Here is a 17,704-nt window from a genome sequence, read left to right as displayed (position 1 = left end):
ATAATCAGGCTGCAAGTGATGAAACGTGGTGGCTCAGGGACGTGGGAAAGCGTTCACAGCTTAAATGGAGCTAGCAGACTTACAGGACAGGAGATGGTTACAGCCCGGGAAGCCTTGCTGTGGAAAAGCCTGATAAGGGAGCTGCATGATGGATCAGCCTGAGCGGTGCTGGGGTTGTATCAGTTCCAGATGACACCCAGGAGAGGCCCTGAGGGTGGGTTGCTGAAGGTGAATGCAGGTGAAAGCCACTGGCATGGAAGAGGTGCACGCCTCACCTGTGAAGACAAGATGGTGGCTGGAGGACGCTGAGAAAGGCAGACTAACCAGACATTACGGAGTAGCCAGGAGGCTGGTCAGTGGGGGACACGACCAAGAAGGGGACAGACAGGCTGCATGAGACGAGAGTACAGAAACACGCATGAAGCCAGAAGACGGCATGGTCTGGATGTGGCAGTGCACCCAGGAAAGCCTGGGTGCTCCCTAAGGGCTGTGTGTGGAGGCAGAGCAAGGCGCTGGAGCGCTCAGTTCTTACGGCAGATGAGCACGTGCGAGGCGTGTCCAGCATATTCTTGAGCGAGGTTTTCCGCAGTTTTTCCAGATGGGAAGATGTTTTCCAGGAAGGGTGGGGAGTTAGGAGGGAGAGAGTAGAGGTAGTAGGACTGAGGTTGAGTGAGGCCAGGTGTCCTGCGGTCGTAGCAGGCGTGACTGGGAGGCGGCCGTTGCACACTCAGTGGGCTGAAGGTGCTCTGCAGACAGGCGCAGCCCACGTGGACACGCATTCACGAGCAACAGAAGTGGCTGGCTCAGGGCAGCTTGAATCTTAGCTCCGGGTTCTGGAATTGCAAGTAATTCCAGCAAAGCGCCAAAACCATCTACCGTGCGGAAGGAGAGAGGCGGGAAGAATGCCTTTGCCCAGAGGGCGGGGGAGAGGATCCACTTTCTTTAGAATGCTTCTCTCTTGGTAGAAGTAGAAATGTGCACGGTGCTGTGGTGGCCTGAGTCTTACCTGGTAAGATGAGAGACTGGGTTTAATCTTGGAAAGAAAAGGAGGATTAAGTGTTTCCCTTTACATTTGTTGGAAGCATAATTAAGAAGAGCAATTTATATCCATTTAGTAATACTTTTTAAAAAGCAGCCACTGTGTTGTTCATGTAAGATGGTGGTATTATTCCAGTGAAAACTGAGATGCGTAACGAATCCCTGGAGCTGTGCTTCCCTGCTGGTACCCCCGCACCCTCGTAAGCCCCGGTCGTGGCTGTAAGAGCACTTCCGTCTCATTGATCCACACGCTACAGAGCGTTTTCTTGCATGTGTGTGCTTACAGGATGCTTAAGTTGACGCATGATAAGTAGAGGCTCTTGATTTTGACCCACAGAAGTTACTGCACCCAGCTGGTTGATCAGAGCCCATCCTGCTGACTTTTCCAGCTGTCCCCCAGCTCTGTCGGTGAACAATGTTGATTCCGTCTTTGGTGTTTTCAGGTGGTTTACATCTTGGAGAAAAAGCATTCCCGAGCTGCAACCGGCGTCCTCAGACCCTTGGCTGATAAGAGCAGTGAACTGTTCAGGAAGTATGCCCTGTTTTCTCCCACAGACCACCGAGTGCCTAGGGTTTACGTGCCTCTCAAGGACTGTCCGCAGGACTTTGTGAGCCGGCCTAAGGATTACGCCAACACGCTGTTCATCTGCCGCATCGTGGACTGGAAGGAGGACAGCAACTTTGCCCTGGGGTAGGTGACCCCTGCTGAGGGCTCAGTTTCCGTGGCCTGAGGGTAAATGTTGTATGTTTCAGTTGCTAGTTCTCCATTAGAGCACGGTGCTTGGTGTACTTTGGCCCTCTTTTGAAATTACCCTCAGCTGCCACCTCCACTGGTCACCTATAGGTTTCTTGAATTACCAGGCAATCATTTTTGGTGTGAATATAAGCATGCTCTGAGCCTCTCATTTCCCGGGGTGTCCTGGATGACACCCACACTTGTGTTGCATCAAATAGCTCGTGCTCTATTTTCAGATGCCAGTGCCGCAATGAAAAGTCCAGGCATGGTTAAGGGATGCTAGGCTCCTTTGCTTTAAAATATGAATTTGAAGCTCTGTTTGATTATTGTGCTTTTGGTATTGATCTACTGTATTTGATTAACACCAAAGGTTTTACCTATGGCATTAAAAGCTGAATCACCTAGTTAGCAACAGAAGGCTGGCATGTTTTCCTGGAAGCTGTCTGAAATCACTGAATACAAATTTATGTGACAAAGTCTCAGAGCATAATGGGTGGCCATTGCATTTTTGTTTAATGATTTATTTCTTTATTTGAGAGGCAGAGGCAGAGAGGGGGAGAGAGGGGGAGAGAGAGAAAGAAAAAAGAGAGGTCTTCCATCTGCTGGTTCATTCCCCAGATGGCTGCAACGGCCAGAGCTGCACTGATCTGAAGCCAGCAGCCCAGAGCTTTTTCCAGGTCTCCCACGTAAGTGCAGGGGCCCAAGAACTTGGGCCATCTGCTGCTGCTTTCCCAGGCCATTGCAGAGAGCTGGATGGCAAGTGGAGCAGCTGGAACTTGAACCAGTGCCCATATAGGATGCTGGCACTGTAGGCAGTGGCTTTACCGCTATGCCACAGTGCCGGCCCCCAGCCATTGCTTTTTGATTTGAAGAAACTGATCAGTTGCTACACCTGTGTTTTTTCTTACACGTGGTATTTGTTTTGAAAGAAGAGCAGTATTAAATTTTAGCTCGATTTTGATGCTTTCATTAAGGACAGTGTCTGGTTTGTGCTTCACAGGAATGAAAATAAGGCTGTACAATCGAGAACAGTCATTTTGATTGGCTTTGAGTCAAGTATAGTGACTTTCTTATTGATTAAATTGTTGGTCATTTAACTGGGACCCTCCTGGGATGGTCCTGAGGTTAGGAAATGAACACTGAAATGATGGCCGCCGTGTGCTGCTTTTATCAGGCCTGCTCTATGCTTCTCTTCTGATGCCTGACACAGTAAGACCGACCTGTGTGCCACGTTGTCATTTAAGAACCACCGCCCATGCCGCTTTTCCAGTTGTATGAGGAGCCTTGTGAGTTACAGGGTCTCAGAGCCACCCAGGAGCACTTGCACTTCCTTTGTTGCTCTCCAGTGGTGTGACTGCAGGGTCATCGCCTTGAAGCCTATCTCATCCAAAAGTGACGTCACAGCCTTGAGCCCTACATACTTCTCCTCACGGGCTTGCCAGTTTCTCACCATCAAATCGCAAGGCCGATAATGGCTTCCCTGCCTGGCCCCTCTTGATTGTGCTGCCACATTATTTAGCGGGAGAAGGGAAGGCTTTCACATCCAACCAGGAAATCCAGCCTTGTCCTTTATCTGCCCTCTGTCCTGGTCCATTGTCACACTTGATTGGACTACTTCCTTGGCTTTCAAGCTGTAAGGGTGGAGTCAGGAAATCTCTGTGGGTGAGTTTCTCTTATTACTTGAGTGGCCTGAGAGGTTGCTTTTCTGCAGCTGAGCTGTGACTTCACCAGAGCACCCTTTTCTTGTGGATAAGTACAACAGCCACTAAAAGGGAGTCAGGCCTTTGAAGGCAGCAAACACATTCGCTAGATTTAAAGAAGGAATACTTTAAAATGATGATCGTATAGTTTTCAAAATAAAAGCATTTGAAGATAATCAAGTATAGATGGAAATTGATTACGTTTTTTCTATTGTCTTAATATAAAGACTTGAAAAGAGGCCTTTAAGGAAACATGCTGGGGCTGGCATAAGCAGCTGCCTGTGATGCCAGCATCCCATGTGGGTGCTGGTCTCAGTCCTGGCTGCTCTACTTCCAGTCCAACTCCCTGTGATGTGCCTGGAAGAGGCAGCAGAAGATGGCCCAAGTGCTTGGGCCCCTGCCGCCCACATGGGAGACATGGATGAAGCTCCTGGCTCCCGGCTAATGCCTGTCCCAGGCCTGGCCATTGTGGCCATTTAAAGAGTGAACCAGCAGATGGAAGAATTCTCTCTGTAATTCTGACTTTAAAATAAAAATAAATAAATATGCTTTCTAAAATCCTTGTGAAAAAGCAAATTAAGAATATGTGTGCAGGTTTTCATCTTGGGGTCCCACACGACACGTGTCACGTGAAGAATGGGAGGGCTGCAGCTGTCGTGTGGGTGGGGTTGCCTCTCTGTGTTGTTCTGGCTGGCAGTTGCTGATCTTTAGAAACCGTGGTCACTGCTTCCCAGTCAGAGCATGTTCTATGCTGTTCTCCCTCGGCTTTTTTCAGACTTTGACCATGAGCAAATGTGTGTGGTCAGCTTCCACATACACTGTACGCGAGGCCTGAGGGAGCTACGATGGCTTCCTTCTGAAATTTCTTCCTTCTTCCTGAAGCTCTGCCCTTAAAAGTAGTGCAGTTCTTCGGCCTGTGGAATTGCTACTAATTTTTCAAGTCCAAAGTTACTTACCTCTTCTGTATTAGATTCAGTTCATCAGACAGGTTTTGTTCAACTGTGCCTCATGTACTATCTGAGAAATACAAAGGTAAAAAACAAGCTATGATTCCTTTACTCAAGGAAGCTATAATCTCATGCAGAAGACTTGCAAATAAATGTTGTAGGGAAAATTTGATTTCAAGAAGTAGAGGCCCACTTGAAATAATTTAAATAAAAATGGGGATTAACACGAGAAACTCCTGGTGCCCCTAGAACAGGAATGGGAGGAGGTCTCTTGAGAAACGCAGGAAACGGCAGCAAAGAACCGCACTTCTCACCCTGACCAGCTTGTCCGCCGCATGGTATCTTCTCGCCACCTCTTGTTGCGCATGAGCTGTGTTTCTCTGCTTCTCTCTGCACAGTAGCCGTGTACCTGCTCACAGCGAGTCCTCCACAGGTCACATGCTGAAGTCTAGGTTGTAACACAGAATTTCCAGGGTAGAAATCTTATTGGTCTAGCTTGAGAGGTATTTTTCCTAGTCAGTGGTTTTAACCAGAGTTAGGGATCCAGACTTCCGTGACCCATCACCAGTTAGCAGCACTGGGGGACTCGGTTCTGCAGTAGGAATGAATCAAATGACTTATCTCTTTTGAGCTCTCACAGTAGCACAAAGTAGGGTATTGTAAGCGCCTCCAGAGGCATAAGATAAGTTTTTGGAAGTTTAGAGGTGGGTGAGGGAGGAATTTCAGGATCGTTTCGTAGAGAGCCAGAGGCCTCTCAGCTACAAGATCACTGATGGGAGTGTGGAGTGGATGGGAAGAGACATGACAGGCAGCAAAGCGCCGTAACAGGCTGCTGTAGCAGACGTGCGATGCGAGGGCCGGAAATAAAGGGGCTGCAATGGAGAAAACGGAAGGAGTGAGAATACCCAGGGGAGACGAAGAAGGCGCGTTCCCCTGCATGTGACGCCTGACTAGAAACGGGCGTGAATGGCCAGATGCTGCCGGCATTTCGCTACGATTCACTGAGAACCCTTCAGCTGCCGCTGTGTTCTTCACGGGTGCCTCTTCCCAAGCTGACTGTGTGTGTAAGAGCTTCAAACTTCTGCCCAGCACACTTTTTCACACAGTGGCTTGAAAGACTACCCAGCTTCTAGCTCAATGTGGTTGTCCACTCCGACTATGTTCTGACTTGTGGGCCTTCCTTCTGGGTGTTCCTGTAACTTCTACAATACATTATTGTAGCTCTCATCTGTTTGGATTGCATTTGCTTATTTAAGTGTTTGCCGGGGCCATGAGCTCCTTTTGGACAAGGATACTAGTGCAAGTGTGGTGGCTAGTCAGCTGAGGTCACAGGTCAACTACTTGAGCCATCCCTGCTGCCTCTGAGTGTCCACACTGGCAGGAAGCTGGAGTCAGGAGCCAGAAGCAGGGGTCAAACCCAGCAGTTCCCGTGTGGGACACAAGTATCTTAACTGGCATTGTACCCACTAGGCTAAACGCCCACTCCCAATAATGTCAAGCTTAGTGGGTGTAGATGTTTAACTGAAAGAACGACTGGAGTGAACACTAAATAAAGTACATGTCAGCAGCCTTGGGAATGCTTGTAAGGAGGCCATGGACCTTGGCCTCCCCTGTGCTGTGAGCATGCTTCTCTGGCACCCTGTGACGCCTCCGTTCGTGGGAAGCTCAAAGGGAGTACAGGGTCGGAGACCTCTAGTTGTTAGAAAATTATTTTCCTTTTTGTTCTGAGAATTTTCCTGACAGATCTGTTATACCTTGTTCACGTCTCTGGACAGCACATCGGCACATTTTCGTGACTCTCAGTCCTGCAGTATTATCAAAACCCCACAAGTAGTCTTTGCTTAGAGAGCCCTTGCTGTCTTTTAGGGATCACTGCTTTTCGTAATGCACTACAGCATATTGAGTACTTCAGTACTGAGTCCTGGACTCTCGTCCAGGATAATTAAAAAGCCACATTGGCTTCCGCACTGGAATGATTTGCAGTTATATAATCAGATTTACAGTTTTACGAACTTCCCAACCCTCTCAGTCACCTTTCCCTTCAGAAGCTGTCGCAGGAGAATTCGCGCCTATATTTTCTCAGATCTTTGTGAAATCTGCTGTGCTAAAGTCCAGAGTTTCAGCTGCATCTTTCCAAGCTGTCATGAGCATGTAGCTACCATGCTCATTGTCTCCAAAATTTGTCATGATTTCTTCTTTTCAGATCTGTAAATATAAATCTTCAAGAAAATAAAAGTTTTATAGCAGCTACTGTTAGGAACATAATAGTGTTCTTTTTGCAACTCTGAAGGCTCGCTGAAGATATGTAACGTGAATTGACATAAAGCAAATCGACATAATTATTTTATCTAGCAAACTCCAGTTGCTTTATGGAGTGAGAGAGGAGAGAAAATGAACAGGACAGTGCAGGTACACCAAGGCTGAGAAATCTGAGGTTGAAATGAGGTTGCCTTCTGAATGGGAGGCTGTTAAAATGTGAGAAGAGGGTGGATTGCAATACCGCCAGTTTAAATGAGGGAGAAGGGCCCATGGCTGGGCAAGGTAGAGAAGCAGAGGAAGGGGGGTTCTGATCGCTGGGGTGAGCGACAGTGAAGGAGATGGCTGGGTGGGGACTGCTCTTGGTATCTCCGTCTCCTAGCATTGTACCATAAGGGTCAGTTGTCAGATCACCAAATATTTGTTGCTGGTGGATGCAATTACTTTCACTGTTCCGTTCAGTTTTGTCAGATTTATGGGATATATATGAATTAAGGTTGGGGTCATAAGTTACATTACATACATAAGTTGTATTTAGTAGGAAAATGCAATGGTGAGTACACTGGCAGATAAGAGAATTTGTGTCACTGGAGCATTCCCTCCAGGATGGCAGACTGGGAATGAACTCTGCCGTCTTCCACATGGCACGTTCGGAGCCTGTCCGTCCCTCGCCCTCTGCAGATCGCTGGGCTGTGCAGTGCTGTGACTGCATTACCTCGCTTAGCGTCTGTGCGCCCTTTCAGGGGCTGTGGCTCAGCAGCAGATCAGGCTGAGGAGGGGGCTCTTTCTGTGTGTGACTGTTGGGCTCCACCTGCTGGCCTCGGGGATCAGCTTTGGAAGACAGCACCCTGGTCACAGCAGAGCAAGGCAGTGGAGGGGATAGTCCTAATGCAGGCTTTCAGTCCTACATCATTCTTTCCGCACAGCGCACTGTGCAGTCCTGAACACTTCTGCCAAAGTCATCATCTTCATCTGTGATTTCTAGGGTGCCTCATGGGAAATATTATTAAAGTGTAAGAGAACCTTAGAGACCATCAGCCTTCTCCTGCACCAGTTAAACGCTCTTCTTTCCTCCCTTCGTGTCTACATTGATTCGTCCTCGAGCTTCAAGGCCTTTGCCCGTCGCAGTGTTGTTGAGCCTTCCTTCTTTTTCCTGCTCTTTGACCTGCAGTCCTCCTTCCGTCTTTGCTGTGGCATAATACTGATCCAGAAGAAGGAAAAAACGTGTTGTCTCTTGATTGTGGAAACTGATACATAAACTATATAGCCAAAGACATTGTATATTTACTCGGATTTTTCGAATCTTTACTAAGTTCTTGGTCCTAGGAGTGACTGGTGTTTGATTGTTGCCCACCTGTAGACCTCGGGGAATTGATACCATTGTATCTGTGTTCGTGGAGGTTCCAGCATCTGAGCCAGCGTGCATGAGAGCATTTATTTAAGGTGGCAATGACAATGACAGTCGCTTTAAGAACATCTGTTTCCCTGCATTCAGCCTCGTTTTAAGGCCAATTCTTTATAGGAATTATAGCAGAGAAAAGAAGATGGGTGGCTGAGAACGTTAATACTAATTTTCTTTAAAGGCGACCAGGACAATTTGAAAGACTTTCTTGTGAAAAGTTCTTCTTCCTATACCTGGGCCATTCTCTCATTAAACTTTTTACTTGTATATCATCCAGGAAGGTGGATCTGATGCTTATGTCCGTAGAATGTTTATGTAGACACCCAGCTGTAGGAAGCTGGGAATGTTGTCTCAGCACCACCAGGATTAATTTTACAGTAAGACCCAGTTGTAATGTCATTTACTGTGAATGGGTATAGTGTTCCTGGAGCCACTCTGGTGAGTGAAAAGAGATTGAGGTGGTGATTATTATAAATTTCTTTAATGGACTGGCATTGTGGCACCGTGTGTTAAGCCCCTGCTTGCACTTCTGGCATCCACTCTGAAATTGGAGAAGACCCCCTAAAATTTACCCTGAAATGTGGCCCCTTAAAGTTCCCTAGAAATGCTAGAGGGTTCTTACCTAATATTTAGAGAAGAATTCTAAATACTGGCACAGATAAAGGAGGCAGCATGGTACATTTTAAGCTTTTATTTAGTGAGAAAGATGCATAGGAGACTGAGAGCTTTATTTGGGGGAGAGAAGTGAATAGGGGTTCATTCCGAGCACCAGGAACCAGCCACGTGGAGGAGCATCTAGGCCAGGAAGCCTAGGGCAGGTGGCCCAAAGGCCATGCACTCTGGAGGCGCAGGGCTACAGCAAGCCCTGTCCTGGCAAGAGGCCAGGGAAGAAGAGTGAGCCCGGCACACTGTGCCCTAGGCTTTTAACCCACTTCCAAAGGGGAGTGGTTAATTAACCTGATTGGCTGGTGGGCACCCCGGTGTGGCCAGGTAGGGGAATGAGGCCACACAGGGGCGTGGCGAAGGTGTGGTCTTCCAGCTCACAAACCTAATCAATTTTAACCTGTATGCCTGCCCACTTCACATTCGAGTGTGCTGGTTTGAGTCCCAGCTGTTCTGCTTCCAATACAGCTCCTGGATAACGCCCCTGAGAAAGCAGAGTAATAGCCTGAGTGCTTGGCTCCCCACACCCACATGGGAGGCATGAATGGCGTTCCTGGTTCCTGGCTTTGCCCTGGTCCAGCGCCAGATGTTGCAGGCATTTAAGGAGTGAACTAGCAGATGACAGACCACTTTGTCCCCCTCTCCCTCTCTCTTTGTCACTCTGCCTTTCAGGTAATTCTTAAAAAAACAAAAAAAAGATATTTATCAATTTCAGTGGGCTTACATTCATCACTCTTTTGCTGTATGAAATCTTTTTTAAAAATAATTTCTTTTTTGAAAAGTTTGATGTTGGGTAATCTGGCTGTCAGCTTATTCTGCAGAGAAAAATTATCAGTATCTGAGAGGGGGAACAGGTAAGAAGGGAGAGGAATTTAATTAGTATATGTTTTTTTTAAGTATATCAATCTTAGAAATCATTGAATTTTGTTTTTGATCCTTTGAAACATGGTTGAGATTCCATCACCTACAGTTTGTCTTGGGATATGAGGACATTGGTGTAATTAAGATTGTATATTTAAACTCAAGACATTTTGTACATCTTCAAGAAGTTCCCAAGCCAGTGATGTTCACTGGTGGTTGTAAAGATAAATTAATTTTATGAGTACATGAAGGTGTGAAGGACTCTGAGTGATTGTGTAGTTTCATTTTCATGTATACTCATTAACAAAGAAATTTTTTTAATTAAAACAAATATATTTACTGGGGCAGACATTGTGGCACAGTGGGTTAAGCCACTGTTTGATATACCAGAATCCCACATCACAGTGTCTGGTTTGATCATAAGCTACTCTGCTTCTCATCCATCTTCCTGCTGCTCTGCCTGGGCGGCAGCCAATGATGGCTCAACTGCTGAGTCCCTTGCACCCGCACAGGAGACCCAGATGGAGCTCCTGGCACCTGGCTTTGACCTGGCCCAGCCCTGGCTGTTGCAGACATTTGCGGAGTGAACCAGCAGATGAAAGATCTCTCTCTCTCTCAACCTCTGCCTCTCTGTAACTCTGCCTTTCAAATAAGTAAATAAATCTATAAAATATAAAAATATGTATAATCTTTAGTTTCAAACTATGTTTCACAGACAAAACAATATGTATAACACATATAATTTTTGAAACTTGATATTAAAGCCAATCCATGAAATCATCACCCCAGGTAAAAACTACATCATCATCAGTGCTTTTGAAGTTCCTTTTGTGTTTTTCTCTGTCCTAACCCCTAGTCTTTGCCCTGGAGATAACTCAAATATGCTAACTGAAGTACACTTTTTAAAAGTAATTTATCAATATTTGTATATAAATGATGTTATTTAGTGCTTGTTTTTGAACCTTATAAAAATGTTACATATATTCTTCTATGACTTTCTGCATTTTTTCACTTAATAATATATTTCTAATATAGAAGGGAACTTCAAAAAGACTGTAGAAAATGCACATTACCTGTTAGTCCTATTTCTCCACAAACTCTGGGAAGTTCCCTCGTGTATTAATGTATTTCACTCATCTTAGTGCGTAGTAGTTCTGCTTCTTAAACTATACCATAGTCTGTCTAGCAGTAGGCATTTGGGTTGAACTGAGGTTTTTCCTGTTCTGCACCGTTCCTGTAAACATCCCAGTGCGCAATAACTAAAGTCTCTTATACTCTGCTTGAGGGGGAATTACTGGGCCCGCCCTCATGCTTATTTGTCTTTACAGCCAAAACGTTTTTCAGTGATTGTACCACTTTTAGTCCTAGTAGCAGTGTAAAGAGTTTCTGTTGCTTCACATTCTTAGAGTCCTCGATGTTATTAAACTCTTCAATTTCTGCCAGTCAGGTGGTATATTGTTATGATTTTCTTTTTTCCTAATTAATAATGAGATGGATCGTTTTTTCTTATGTTTATGGTCATAAGTTTCCTCTTTTGAAAAAAACCTAGCAGCTAATTTTTTGTTTCAGTAATTTTTTTAAAAAGATTTATTTATTTATTTGAAAGGCAGAGTTAGAGAAAGGGAGAGAAAGAGAGCGAGAGAGCTTGTCTGTTGCTTCACTCCCCAAATGGCCACAATGAAACTCCATTCAGGAGCCTAGAGCTCCATCCAGGTCTCCCATGCAGGTGCAGGGGCCCAAGCACTTGGGCCACCTTCTGCTGTCTTCCCAGGCATGTGACTCGGCACGTTAGCAGGGAGCTGGATCGGAAATGGAGTAGCTAGCACTCGAAGCAGCACGCCTGTGAGGTGACAGTATCACAGGCAGCAGCCTCACCTGCTGTGCCACAACACCAGCCGTACATAATTTGGATGTATAGAAATCGCAGAAATAGTGCAGAGTTCCCAGAGTACATGACTATCATGGAGTATTATCAAAACTAAGAAATTAACCTTGGCCTATTAAGTACAGTGTAGGACTTAGGCAGAGCTCATTAGTTTTTCCACTAGCATCCTTTTTTTGTTCCAGAATATGTTCTAGGCTCTGATATTACAGTTGTTTCTTATGTCGCTGTAGCCTCTCTGATTTGCGACAGTTCCAGTCTTGTGTTTTATCGGTTTGACACTTTTGAAAAGAACTGGTCCATGATTTTTGGACTTATCTATTTATTTGGCTTTATTTATTCAATCTAGGTTTATCTGATGTTTTCTCATGTTCAGACTGAGATTAGGTATCACTGGAGAAGAGCACACACATGATGTCGGCCATACCAGGGGTGTTATGTACTACCAGTGATGTTAGAACTGTGGCCATCTGGCTAAAAATGTATCTGTTAGTATCCTCAGTCTACTATTTTTATCCTGTAATTATGATAGTGTATTTTTGGGGAGTTTTTTTTTTTTTAAGGTTTGTTTATTGTCCTACATGAAGGATTTCTCTGGGTGAGACCCCAGTGGAAAGAAGTGGTCATCAAAGGATGTACTTTTCTCTGAAGAGAGGACAGAACTTCCACTTTGCTTATAGCCTTGTCTAAATACTGGCAGTTTGTTTATTCATTAAGGTTCCAGAGCCTAGGCAGCTCATGTCAAGAGCCTCCGGTGGTCACTGACGTCACACAGAAGAGTGTTAATTGTTAAATTAACAACAGGAGTCACTGTGCACTAACTCCCAATGCAGGACCTCTGTCCTCCATGGGTTGTATTATGAGAGTTAACTGTAAAACTTCTGTGTATAAAGTAATTGAGAATGAATCTTAGTGGAGGATGGGACTGGGGATGGGAAGGGAAAGAGGAGGGTGGGGGAGGGTGGGTATGGTGGGAAGAATCACTGTATTCCTGAAGTTGTACTTAGGAAATACATGAAGTTTGTAATACTTAAATTTTCCTCCCAAAGAACCTTTTATTTATTTATTTACTTGAGTGGCAGAGTTAGAGAGAGAGAGAGAGGTGTCTTCTATCCACTGGTCCACTCTCCAAATGACTGCAAAGGCTGGGGCTGAGCTGATCTGAAGCTAGGAACCAGAAACTTCTTCCTGGTCTCCTACACAGGTGCAGGGGCCCAAGCACTTGGGCATCTTCTGCTTTCCCAGGCTACCAGCAGGGAGCTGGATTGGAAGAGGAGCAGCCGGGACTCGAACTGGCACCAAAATGGGATGCTGATGCCACAGGCAGATGCTTAACCTACTATACCACAGCATAGGTTTCAACTGGGGAGATTTTTATTTTGAGACTGTGCCATTATTGTAGTTATGCTTAAACTTGTACTTTTTCCTTTTAGCATTCATTTGTGCTTTGAACCATTTTAATTGGACTGTCTTTTGGATTTTTTTGAGTGAAAATATATTCTAGAAAGTAATCTTTTTAGCAGTCATGGATAAGCACAGTATCTTCTCTCAAGTTTATGAGTTGTATTTTCATCTTATTAATGATGTCTTCAGAAACAGATATTTGAGTTGCATTTTCTCAGTTCTTCTGGTATATAGTATTAGAATAAATTTTTGTATATTAATCCTATATCCAATCATCCTGTCAAATCCCCTTATTTCAGTTCTTTAGATGTATTTTCTTTTGGACTTTCTATGTAGATAATCATATCATTGATAAGTTATAAAAGATTTATTTCTTCCATTCTAATTCCTGTAACTTTTATTTTGTTTTCAGATCTTTTGAACTAGTAACTCATAGTTGGGGCAGAGATATTGACTATATTATAACTGATTATAAGTTAAGCTTTGGATAAAAGCTGTGGCATTTCTTGTTTCTAACATTTTGACATGTAAATAATAATTTCGCTAATATGGTAGCTGATTGTTAAACCACTTGAAAATTCACCTAAATGCATGTCTCTGGGTTTTGTTCACTTTTATTATCTTAGTTTTCTTGGGAACTTTAGGGAAGAATAATGTACTTCAGAGTCCGCACTGTACCGTAGCAGGTGAAAGCCGGCGCCTGCGATGGTGCTGGTTTGTGTCCTGTCTGTTCTGCTTCTAATCCAGCTCCCTGCTAAGGCCTGGGAAAACCGGTGGGAGATAACCCAGGTGCTTGGCCTCTGCTACCCATGTGGGAGACCTGGAAGAAACTCCTGGCTCCTGGCTTTGGCCTGGCTCAGCGCTGGCTGTTGTGGCCATTTGGGGAGTAAACCAGTGGATAGAAGATACCTGTCTCTCTCTGTAACTCTGACTTTCAATTAAATAAATCTTTAAAAAAAACTTCAAATAAATCTTAACCCAAAAAATGAATAATAATATACTTCTTTTCAAAATTCAAAGTCTTATTTGTGGGGCCAGTAGTGGGGCGCACCAGTTAATCTGCCACCTGCCACACTGGCATCCCACGTGGGTCCTGGTTCTGTCCTGGCTGCTCCACTTCTGATCTGACTCCCTCCTAATGGTCTGGGAAAAGCAGGAGAAAATGGCCCAAGTACTTGGGCTTTTGTACCCATGTAGGAGACCCAGATGAAGAGCCTGGCTCCTGGCTCTTGGCTTTGGCCTGGCCTAGCCCTGGCCATTGTGGCCATGTGGGGAGTGAACCAGCAGAGAGGTCTGTCTATCTGTCTATCTTTCTCTCTCTGTAACTCTATTAATTTATTCATTCATTAAATCCTTTTTTATAAGCCTTATTTCATATTTTCATTTCACCAGCATGTAGTGTGCACCTGAGATACACAGTTCTTAGTGCTGCTCTCCTGCTGGGTGGTCCTCTCCGTGGATTAAGGAAGGGAGCAGGCTGAGGCAGTGACACAGCTAGGAGGTGACACGTGCCAGAAAGGAGCGATAACTGGGACAGTGATAGGATTGAGTACTGGTTTCCTCTTCTGTTAGCCTACTAGTATGCTCTGCGTATATGCTGAATGAACCAATGTTGATTAATTTTCAATGGCTATCCACTTTTTTTTTTTTTTTTTTTTGACAGGCAGAGTGGACAGTGAGAGAGAGAGACAGAGAGAAAGGTCTTCCTTTGCCGTTGGTTCACCCTCCAATGGCCGCCGCGGCTGAACTAACGTACTTTTTGTGTTTCAGGATCCCACATGCTATGTGTCTCCTCAAGTTCTTCTTGGCTGAGAGAATTTCTTTGAAATTATTTCTTTTTATTTGAAAGGCAGAGCCACAAAGAGGGAGGGAAGGTGAGAGGTAGAGAGAGAGACTGAGGAAGATCTTTTTCCATCATTCACTCCCCAAATGCCTGCAGCAGGTGCGGGCTGGTTAGAGCAAAGCCAGGAGCCCGGCCCGGGGCTCTCTCGTGGATGCCAGGATGGAAGTATCGAGCCATCCCTGGTGCCTCCCAGGAAGCTGGATCAGAAGCAGAGGCAGGACTCGAACCCAGGCTCTGAGGTGGGACGTGGGCGTCCCCAGAGGTGATTTAACCAGCATTTTTCTACCATAGGGCAGGCTGGTCCGTGTTGTTTACGAGTGACCAGGCATTTCAATGCAGCACTGAATTGCAGTTGCGTTGCCCTTCTGGTAGTGAATAGAAGGCAGGCAAACCAATTCAAAGTCATATTTGAATTATACATGAATAGATATACATGAAAGGGAATGTTGCTTCAGGATTCATTTTAAATGGAATTTACACTGAAATCAAATTTAAAAGACAAAAACAAACCCTTTCTGCAAGACAAATGGACAGCATCTAAGTGAGTTCCCCAGCAGGTTTTGCGCTGCTCAGCTCCCACAGTGTTCTGGCTTTTAGAGAGGCAGCAGACGGGTAGCATGGGGCTCACTGGGGGCCTCACGGGCCCCATGAGCAGGGCTCATCCAGTGTGCCGACTGGTTAGATTTTGTCTCCTTCGAACTGGCAGTCTGCGGTGCCATCAGATGTATCTCTAAATGAAAATCTCTGATGAATTTATTTAAGTAGAGTACTGGGGACATGTTCTCTGAAGCTGGGAGCCAGTGGTCACATCCGGAAGCCATACCCAAAGCACAGCTCACAGCTTTGACGTTAGCAGCCGCGTTGTGACTTCACTGAACAGATTGAAATTCTTTGGGTTCAGAGTGTAACTTGGTGAAAAAGTTTGCCAGAGTACAAAGTCTGTCCTGGCGGACAGGACTTGCTCTGACAACGGAGGGTCAGCACCTGCTGTGCTGGCCTGGTCCTCCTGCCCTGCAGCCTTCACTCCACGTGTGTGTGCATCCATCTCTCAGCACTGCCTTCTTGGTGGGAAAATTCTCCATCTCTGCGTAGCCTCTAGTCCATCATCTAGTAGGATTTTTTTTCTTAACTCATTTAATTTTTATAGATTTGAAAGAGAGAGAGATCTTCCATCTGTTGGTTCACTTCCCAGGCTGAAGCCAGGAGCCCAAAGCTCAGCCTGGATCTCCCTGTGAGGGGCAGGGACCCACGTACCTGAGCCATCACCTGCTGCCCCCCAGCGGGCTCGTCATTAGGAAGCTGGGAGTGGAAGCAGGGCTGGCATTGTCCCTGGGGCACTCCACATGAGATGTGGGCCTCCCATGACATATCTGAATAGCTGTTCCAAACTCCAAGCCCTATTATCTGGTAGTTGTGGGGAGCAACCAAGACTAGACTAAATTACTGGAACTGCTAAGACTAATTCTATGCATCTGATCTCCCACAATATGGTGCTGAGAGAGAGTAAACAACTTCTACACAGCTGCCTCACCAATTCGACCAATAAGCTGCAGGAGCTGATCCTGCTCCTGATTGGAGGAGAGCAGCGTGCTCGGCATGTGGGCAGCAGAGTTGGGATTGGTGGAAGAGGACTATTAAGGAGGAGAGAGACAACATGCACCAGAAACATCTGAGGAACATCTGAGCAACCCCTGAGAGAGCCGGCCGGCGGTGTGCCGCCCCTCCGCAGAAGCGGGAAAGCGGCGGGGGTGCCACCCCTCCATGGAGGCGGGGGGTGGGGGGTGGGGGCAGCAGCAAACCCGGGATGGTGTCGTTCCTCCGCGAGTGGGGGACCAGGAGCAAACCCGGGAAAGGACCAGGCAAAGAGAACAGCGCAGGGTCCGGTGTCGTTCCTCCGTGAGTGGGGGAGCGACAGTAGTTCTCAGAAATGTTCTAGCCCCACGTTCTAGCATTTGAAATTTTTCAAATCCAGTCGTTTGTCTAGAGTATGTTTCAGAAACGTTCTAGCCCCACATTCTAGCATTTGAAATCTTTCAAATCCAGTCGTTTGTCTAGAGTATGTTTCAGTGATCATTTTCTGTGTTAGTGTTTTTCTGAGGTCTCAGAACTGTCTTAGCCATATCTTTGGAAATAGTTTCTGTTCCTCATAGCTAGTTCCTTCTTTGGGAATACCAGCTATGCCAGTGGAGGACCTCTTTGATCTGCTCTCACATCTGTCTGTTTTCTCTTTAATCTTTTTAACTCTTTATACTTTCCAGTTTCATTTTCAACATTTTTCTAAGATTTTTCCTAGAATCCTAACTTTTTAAATAGTGCCAGTTCTTTGTTAGTTACTTCCGGTGTATTTCTGTTGCCAGGATGGTTTTTTTGTTCTTTTCTACTGATTTCCTGAGTCTCAGAAACCTAGTTTTTATTTCCTTTTGTCACTTATTTATTGCTCTTGCACTTGTATCTTTGCTTCCGGATCTCGTCTGATGGCACCAGTATTTTCATCAGGTGTGAGTTCTTGTGAAGGTCTTTGGTCGTGGTTGTCGTTCCTGTGGCCATTTCCATATAGCATGTTTTATCTTTCTGCCAGTTCCTTTCTTCACTCTTACATGTAGGGTTTTAAAAGATCTTAAAATTTTTAAAAATTTATTATTTATCTGATGGGGAGAGAGACAGAAAGAGAGAGAGAGATCCTATTCTTTGGTTCACTCACTTCCTGAATGCCTGTAATGACCCAGAGTTGGGTAGGCTAAAGCCAAGAGCTGGGGACTCCCATATGGTTGGTAACAGCCCAGTTACTTAAGAGTTGTTTATTTATTTATTTTTAATAGGGCATTTAGATGGTTCCCTCCTGACCCCATCTTCAATGATCAGTTCTCCGTTGCTTTCAAAAGCTGGATATTGTAAAATGTCCTCTATCCAGGTTGTCAGGCCCTTTTCTGCTGTAGGCACGAGGTAGTCATTTTTGGCCAGATTGTATCCTG

General features: G+C 45.4%; 1 protein-coding gene across 8 annotated transcripts in view; it reads left to right on the top strand.

Moving 5' to 3' along the window:
- Window positions 1–17,704, top strand: part of DIS3L2 (DIS3 like 3'-5' exoribonuclease 2) — a 385,604-nt gene that overhangs the window by 167,709 nt on the left and 200,191 nt on the right. For all 8 annotated transcript variants that reach the window (XM_070070055.1, XM_070070058.1, XM_070070061.1 and 5 more), the window contains one exon: window positions 1,482–1,729. In XM_070070055.1, the coding sequence (XP_069926156.1) occupies window positions 1,482–1,729 (248 nt within the window). The remainder of the gene's footprint in view (window positions 1–1,481; window positions 1,730–17,704) is intronic.

This window comes from Oryctolagus cuniculus, chromosome 3, assembly GCF_964237555.1.
Source record: "Oryctolagus cuniculus chromosome 3, mOryCun1.1, whole genome shotgun sequence".
NCBI lineage: Eukaryota > Metazoa > Chordata > Mammalia > Lagomorpha > Leporidae > Oryctolagus > Oryctolagus cuniculus.
This window is presented reverse-complemented; position numbering and strand designations above follow the sequence as displayed.